We start from the raw sequence: 8,745 nt of genomic DNA, 5'->3' as shown, positions 1-8,745 counted from the left end.
CATGTGGTCGGATAACCATTTTCATATCCACAACATGCTGGTGATGCCCAAAATAAAAATGTACATTCTAACTAATATCCACCATCTTAATCATCCAAGATGACCATACAAATTGGAGTGAATTCCATTGTTTACCCTATAGTATAGGGACTGTGAAACATATTACCTCATTTAGTGGAGCTTCTACCGAAATATTGTATTTTGGAGACTTCAAACATGGTTTCTCCCTAATTTAATATTTTGTGTATAATTGTTCGATATGATAGGCATGATACATCGAAGTAGAGCGACAAAGTATGTACATATCGGAGGTCTCATGGACCAGTATGCCCAAACTTCTTTATTCCATATGTTTCATTCCTCACAATCGGCATGATATTTTTGGACCCTGATCATCTCCTAACACCCTGCCTAATGGACACCCATAAGAAAACAAGGGTGCAAAGCTTTTAAAATGGGTAATCTACACAAATTTTCACTCGGTGGGATAATTAGTGTCACAAATGAAAAAGTAGAAGGTAAGAAGTGGAATGTCAATGTCATAACTATTTACTTGACGATTTCTTGCCATCAATTGAAAACTATTTATGTGTATCACAGATTTTTTTTATTATAAAAGACGCTTTATATTACTTAGAAAAGGTTTAAACATTACACCCGGCCTCTGGGTAACTAAGATGCACGCAGCTGTAGCAATCCAAAAGTTACAAACACAAATAAAAGTGCGACTCTCGACAAGTACTCAAGGGAGAAACTATAAGAGCCTGAGGTGAAGGAGGGGCAATAGTTTGATTGCGTTGTTATCCATGTTGAAAAAGAATCCCTCGTTGTATCCTCCAACCGTGAAGACACTTTCGTAAACAGGTCGCGATGCTCTACACGCTGTAGAGATGACCACAAACGGAGCATAGCTGTATGCACCGGTATTTGACCCGCATAAGAGACGCATTTTTTGCATTTAAAACCTTGTCATTCCTACATAAAAATAGTGACTAAATAACAGTGATCGCTCCCAACTCAATAAGTAACTTAAACCTAACCTAGGATCCACACCATTGATCAATTGCGGAGAAGATTCACAACGTTTCATGTTGGATATAAGGTGGAACTTATCTAGATGGCTAATCATATAGATCTAGCAAATTTAGACCGGAAGAATATGTGTTTTATAGTCTCGCTATGGTGACATAAGACACAAGTTTTACTTTCTTGCCAATCACGTTTTGCAAGGTTATCCTTGATAAGAATTACCCCTCGACGAAGATACCACACAAACACCTTAGTTTTAAGCATGATCTTTATCTTTCTAATTTTCTTATTATTATTATTAATTAGTATATTAGGATTGGATTAACGCTTTATACATAGAATCGATTGAGAATGTATCACTCTCGTTACAACGAAATTCCTGCTTCAAATAGATCGAAATCAGACGCAGCAACAAAGCATTCCAAAAGACTTGTCTAGGATCAATGAGACTTTTTCTGAACGATATATTTGATGGAAAAGTTTTCTTAGCAAGCGTGTCGCTTCCGTGGAAAAAATGGTTTACATGGTCACAAAACTTATGTGCGAATATGTTTTGCAAGAAACTACGCGATATGCTGATCTACTTTGCTCCTCTCGAACCTCAATGGTCAAGAACCTTTTCATATCTAGTTCAGATACCATTTTCAAGGAAGATCACAATACCCGACAAGGTTCTTCCCAAGAGTCAATAGCTAGCAGCATCGACTCCGGTATCCCTACTGTCATAAGCCAGCCCACTGTCATCAAGCAGCCATCTTGACAAACCTTGGGCATGTTCAACAGTAAAACTCCAATCCAGGGCCTAACCACTTGCATTTGGGAAGGCAATGCCAAAGCGTCCATCAGTATTGAACTACCATTGCAGGTGCACTAAACAACAATGGCACGGCAACAACCACCTCCAGGCTCTGCAACATCACATTCTTTATGTATACCTGTGCTCTCCACCACATAAAAATGCACGGGCTTAGGAATCAGAGGCCTTATCTTGTGTGTCCTAATCCGTGTCACATGTCACAAACAAGATACAGGTTTACTCCACTTGGTTAGAAGCAGTGAACATGAGCACTGCAAATCCAAGATGGTCATTTTCTCAAGATTCTCAGAGAAGATGACCTGCGATACATGGTCATCATGGTAGCTGCCTTTTCGTTACCCATGTCAATCGCACCAGGAATCCGAACATCACTTTTAATGATGAAGATGAGAGATCAAAAAATAAAGCGACTTCTGTCAGCTCACACTTTAAATATCACTTCTGTTCTTTTTGGACAGTACTGAATATGAGGATGGTCCATAGAGAAGACCACCACCCAAATCTAAACCAAGTAGTTTCAGCTACATGCTGACACTTCATGGTTACCATTTATTTAGATCATGAACTGAACTATTTGTCACTGGATACAAATAACATGACAGAATGCATACACAAGTTAGTCAAGTAAGAATCTGATCCAGATTTTATAGAACTCCTTTGCTTTACCACAACACAGCAAATGCCAATTTGATCAAGCAGATCAAATTACCCACGACTCACCCAAATTTCTAGGATTTACAGTGAACCAACCCTTTTCTACTACACAGAGTGAGCAATTCTTAAACCCTTGAGGTTGCAGAAGAAGAAATATAAAGCTTAGCAGTAAGAGAACTCAGTCGATTGACCTGTTGTCATGGCATCAATCTGCGACTGTCCACGTCATGTCGCCCTCGAAGATCCAGTGGCAGACCTCGGTCTCGCCGGGCTTTCCGCCGAGCGCGATGAAGGCCCCGTGAGTCGGGCTCCAGTCCGAAGTGTCGACGTGACAGATGGCCACGCCGTGGTTGATCTTCTGATCGGAGTCGGCGGCCATGATGTCAGCCTGGTACACCCGCGCCTTGGGCACCGAGTGGCAGTAGTAGACCAGGTACGGGAACAGGCTCTGGTGGCACGACACGGACCGTGTCACCTTGCCGCCGTGGACTCCGGTGACGTTGCCGAGCCTGATGTCCCCGCCGCTGCCGGCCGTGGAGGCCGTGCTGTGCACGACGATGTCGTTGCCGAGCATCTCGACAGCGAAGTCCACGATGTCCTCGGCCGAGGTCGCGCACCGCTTGGTCTCGCCCTGGCTGGGTGGGCGCTCGCACTCGGCCACCGTGGACGCCACCGCCTTCCCCATCGCCGTGTCCAGAGGCACCATGAATGCGTCCGACACGGCATTCGGTTGGAATGGTATCTTCATGGCGAGGTCCCTCGGCAGGAATGCCCTGGGTGGCATCTTGTCCCTGATGTCCGGCATCGGCATTCGGTTCCCGGCCACGAGCTCCCGCTCCCTGAAGAACTTGCCTGGCTCCGGTGACCACTTCATATGCTGGTGACTGGATGTGGCCGCCTCGGCGAGCATTGCTGTCGCCGCGCCGCCGGACGTGTTGTGATACTCCTTGAAGTCGACGCCGGTCTTGGCGTACCCCTTGAATGTGGTGTTGTCTCCGGCGTACGCCGTGAAATCAATGTGGTGGTTGGGGTTGGTGCCTTCGCCGTAGCCTTTGAAGTCGACGCTGCCCTGATTACCCGAGCCGCCGTAGCTCCGGAACTCGGCGGCCCCGCCGTTGGCGGCCTTGGCGTAGGAGGTGAAGCTGTCGGCGCCGACGTTGGCGTCCTCGCGGTACCCCTTGAACGTGTCCACCCCGGCATTGCCGCCGGCGCCGTAGCTCCGGAACGTGTTCTCGGGCACGTTCCCCTCGGCGCCGTACCCGGTGAAGGTGTCGGTGGCGCCGTTGGCTGACTCGCCGTAGTTGGCGAAGCCGGAGCTGAGGACGTTGGTTTCGTTGCCGTAGGAGGTGAAGGTCTCCCGCAGGCGGTTGCCGCTCTTGCCGTAGCCGGCGAAGCTGTTGGCCCCGGTGTTGGCCTCGTGGGAGTAGGTGGTGAAGCCGCGGGCCCGGCCATTGGCCCCGGCGTCGTAGTTGGTGAACTTGGAGTCCGGGGCGTTGGTTTCCTCGGCGTAGGCGGTGAAGGAGCCCGAGCCGCCGGTAGCGCCGCCGGCGTAGGAGGTGAAGTTGGCGGTGACGACGTTGCCGTTGGCCTCGTAGGTGGTGAACGTGTCGGCCCGGCCCGACGAGTCCCGGCCGTAGCGGCGGAACGAGTCGACGGCGATGTTGACGTCGGGGGAGTAGTTGGTGAAGCCGTCGGTGCCAGTGGCGGCGCCGGAGCCGTAGTTGGTGAAGTTGGCGTTGTTGTAGCTGTTGAAGGGGCCCTTGCGGGCGGCGAGCGATGCGACGTGAGAGGAGGGGCATAGCAGAGAGGCCTTGGAGCAGAGCGTGGGGAGGCGGGCGCGGATGTCGGCGAGGGAGGAGGGGAAGGACGCGGCGTCGGCGGCGGAGAGCGGGGAGAGCTTGGAGAGGAAGAAGGGCGGGTGGGGGCGGTTGTTGGGCACCTTGCGGTTCCAGTAGCGGATGAAGGCCGCCTTGGCCGTGAAGGGGTTCACCGCGGAGGAGGCGGCCGCGGCGCCGGCGGCATTGCGGAGGAGCAGCAGGAGGAGCAGGGTGCAGAGGACGGGGTGGGGAGGAGAAGCCATTGGATTGATTTGGGGGGTGGAGAGGGGGATTGGAGAGATTAATACTGCCCCGCTACCGCTAGGAAGGAAGGAAGAGTGGGAGTGGGGACGAAGGGAGTGTGAAAATGTGACCGGGAGCGACTGAGTTCCAGGATGGCAGCAATGAATTCGCAATTCGAATTAACTCTCTCGCCAACGCGTACGTGTGCGGCTCTACTACTTCCAAGTCATATCTAATCACATTTTCTTATGCTTTCGTTTAAAAATTGCAAAATATACCTCTCCATCCCATCAAACTTATATTGGATTTATTAAATTCCAGATATATACACATACTAGATAGTGATTAGATACATCTATACTTTGATAAATGTAAGACAACTTTTATTAGATAGAGGAAGTAGTATTTATAGGTACCACGATATTTAATGCATAACAATTAAAATATATAATGGTAGTTCTTATTAGATAATGTAGAAGTTCATTTGTTTAAATCAACTTGATCAAACTTCATAAATTTTGATTTTAGGAAATAAAATGCAACAGAATTTGGGAAGGAGGGAGTGCATGCTTTTGGTGAAAAACCTTGAAATAAGGGGGATTCTCATGTGTCTCTCATTTCCCCCCCTCTTCTCTCCCACGTGTGAACGGTAATTACAGGCCCCTTTAAGAGAGTCGGGCCGATCCCGTTGCCGAACGATCGTAGATGGCGAGGAAAGGCGCCAGAGTAGAGGTAGCTCGGTGTAGTTGTCCCGTTGGGTGGTGCGGCGGCGCGGCCCCGGTGGCGGGGGTGGTGGGTGCGCGACTTCAGCCCAGGCATCTCAGCAAATAAGGCGGTTTGGAGCTCATCTTCCCCGATGCGATGGCGCAACATCAGGGAGAAGTCCCCGGTGGTTCCTGCTTCTGTCCGAGGTGGATGGTGAGCGGAGCAACCGAGGCGAGCTCGGTCAATAAGCATTGCTGCTGGCAGCTCAAGTTTCCTTTTCTCCTGGATGTCCTCTTGGCCGGCGTGGCGGCGAGGGAGAGGACATCGGTGGTGACTTGGACTCCTTGGCGGCCGGTGAGACTCATGATGCTTCTTCTTCGAGCTATCCCACGGTGACCACTGGCGGGTCATCGATTTTTGATGGCCAAAAATGGCATCAATCGACGCGTGGTAGGAGTCGTAGCAACCTCCTTCGGAGGCCTGATCTTGATGATGCGATGGTGACACTTCACGCTTTCTTCCTCCCAAGTGGCTCTGTCCCCGACGAGGAAGATGGCGGTTGCCGACGCACATCCTCAAGCTGCGATGTAAGAGAGGGACCTGATTGCGTTTCTGCAATTACTTTAGAGGGAAAAAACCAACGACTGGTTTGTAATTTTCTTTTTTATTGTGTCCCTTTATGTAACTTGTACCACCGCTTTGACTAATGCAGCATAGTCTAGGTCCTTCAGGGCCTTGCCTCTTTTTAAAAAAAAACCTTGAAAGAACAAACCTATATAACCCTTCTCCAACCAAAAAAAAAGTAGTTTTTTAAAAGAGTTGTCTACCCTGATATAAGTCATTTATAGTTCAATACATTTGTCATCGGGGAGCACTTCTTACATCACATACAATGAACTACTGCTTTTCACGGCGCCATCAGGAAGAAATGCCAAGCTTACGAAAGAATATACCCTGAACTACCTATGAAAGTGTACTATGAGAAAATGATCCATTTAATATCGACATATACCCTTCATAGAAAATGCTTCACAATATACACATATCGGAACAACATTAATTGATCATCTTTTGGCACATTGAACACATCATCATCACATATTTCGAAGCCTTTGAGAACCATTGTAGTTATGTTGCGTAGAAATAAAAAAGGTACTTCCAAATTTCTCATTTCTTTTATTGGTGCTACCTTTCTTTTTTTTATTTGAACAAAGGACAGGTCCCGAAAGACCCAGAAGCTGTATATTAGACGCTGTGATTGCAAATTACACAGGGCACCCAAAAAGAAAGAATGATACACCAAAGCCCATGCATTTTACAAAAAGAACCTTCAGCCAGTAGAAACAACGTGCAATCAGGTCCTTCTCCATCGCTAATGCATCGATGGTTGTAGCTCCACCGCCGGACTTGCCTCTCAGCCACCAGGGACGAACCACTAGGGGCAGGGAAGCAGCATGACATCCGGATGAAGCTGGAAGACCTCCTTGATGGCCTCAAGCCAGGAGGAAGAAGCATTGGCGTCAAACCAGTGAAGACATCATGGAGGGCCGCTTTTTGGCCGGAATAAATAGTAGTGGGGCAGCATCGGCCACCGAAGGGCCGTTGGAGATGAACTCCATGTGACCATCGCAAGAAAAACTTCAAATCTATGCATCAAAGCTCAAGAACAAGACTAGGAGCTAGCATCTTCTTCACGCATGCCTCAATGACAGCCAGAAGAAGAAGGGAAACCATCCAAATCTTCCATATATGTGCTGTCGGGTTTGCTCCCGGGGAATGCCAACCATGAGGGGCTTAGGTTTGGCGGAATCCTAGAGGCTAGCACGAGACATCGGTGATCGAACAAATGGGGAGAGAGATTTACCCAGGTTTGGGGCCCTCGGTGAGGTAAAACCCTTACTTCCTGCTTGTCTGATCTTGATTATCGAAAAGTATATCGGGTTGCAATGGGGTAGCCGAAGGACTACAGTGGATTCGTCGAGAGGCTAGGGTTCTAAACTCTAAGCGATGCGATGGTTCTGTGCGTGTAGGTTCTGTTCCGGCAGATCCTCTCCTGGCCTTTATATGCTAGGCCAGGTCCCGAGAGATCTATCCGGATTTGACTAGGATATATAGAGTCATAGTCTAAGGTTTCCTTGTTTTGTCATCATCTTTACTTGTCCTTCAAGTATTTTCCTTCGTGCGAGTCCTTTCCTTTGACGTCGACGTATAGGCCTTCTTCCGATATTCGGCAATCTTCATGGGCCCCTGGTTGGTCCGGTGGAGGTAGCCTAACATAGGTTACCCGAAGGGTAATTCCCACATCAGTAGCCTTCGAGTGACTGGCCGAAGTGAAGCTTCGGGCAGGGACTTCAATTGACTTCATCTGAATATCTTCATCTGTCGAAAGAACGTGAATCTTCATGCGCTTTTGCCGTTTCCAAGTCATTTCTATCGGGTGTGCGTCCAGCGCTCCCGATGGGAGTAGCCCCCGAGTTGCAACCGCGTGTAGACTCAAGTTGTACCACTCGTAGATTTTTGCTGTCGATGCTTTTCTTGCTAAAAATTCTTGATATCGGGTGCGTGTCCAGCGCTCCCGATGGGAGTAGCCCCAAAGTCTAGGGACGGATGTTTGCAACCGTGCGTAGACTCAAATTGTTCTACTCGAAGATTAAGATGCTAATGTTTTCTGTAACATTTTCATCATCCAATATCTCTTTTATATCGAGTCTTCTAAGTCTTCGAATGCAGTTTCGGTAGTACGTAAGGGATAGGAGCAACATGCCCAGCTTTACTCGATAGATCGATGATTGTTAACTGCCGATGACAAAACAACGTTGCCCTACTCAAGATCGAGTCCCCGGGCTTGATCCTGGATTTTGTCTGATCTTCGGGTTTGCTCTTCTCTGTCTTCATAACTTTTATCGGGTGCGCGTCCAGCGCTCCCGATGGGAGTAGCCCCCGAGTCTAGGGACAAATTCTTGCAACCGTGCGTAGACTCAAGTCAAGCAACCCAACCTTGTGAATTCTTTCGGATGCTCCAAAAGCGTAGAGTCGATACTTTTGTTGACGTCAACAGTGACGCGGCCTCTTCGGCGGTTCGATTTGACATGACGTGACCCGATAGGCCCACCCTACTTCTACGCGGTCAGTTAATAAATGACTAGTCTTTGTGCGTTGACTGACGCGTGATGGCGTGTAAGACACACGTCTGTTGGGAACCCCAAGAGGAAGGTGTGATGTGTACAGCGACAAGTTTTCCCTCAGTAAGAAATCAAGGTTATCGAACCAGTAGGAGTCAAGGAACACGTGAAGGTTGTTGGTGGCGGAGTGTAGTGCGGCGCAACACCAGGGATTCCGGCGCCAACGTGGAACCTGCACAACACAATCAAAGTACTTTGCCCCAACGTAACGGTGAGGTTGTCAATCTCACCGGCTTGCTGTAAACAAAGGATTAGATGTATAGTGTGGAAGATGATGTTTGTTTGCTAAGAACAGTAA

The 8,745-nt window shown here is 48.6% G+C and overlaps 1 protein-coding gene across 1 annotated transcript; it reads right to left on the bottom strand.

Moving 5' to 3' along the window:
* Window positions 1-2,462: 2,462 nt before the first annotated feature.
* On the bottom strand, window positions 2,463-4,580 carry LOC124682740 (BURP domain-containing protein 12-like). The gene has a single exon (XM_047217368.1). It carries the CDS (start codon window positions 4,578-4,580, stop codon window positions 2,706-2,708), a length of 1,875 nt encoding a protein of 624 aa, XP_047073324.1. The 3' UTR covers window positions 2,463-2,705.
* Between the last annotated feature and the right edge of the window lie 4,165 nt (window positions 4,581-8,745).

This window comes from Lolium rigidum, chromosome 1 (assembly GCF_022539505.1).
Source record: "Lolium rigidum isolate FL_2022 chromosome 1, APGP_CSIRO_Lrig_0.1, whole genome shotgun sequence".
Classification (NCBI taxonomy): domain Eukaryota; kingdom Viridiplantae; phylum Streptophyta; class Magnoliopsida; order Poales; family Poaceae; genus Lolium; species Lolium rigidum.
This window is presented reverse-complemented; position numbering and strand designations above follow the sequence as displayed.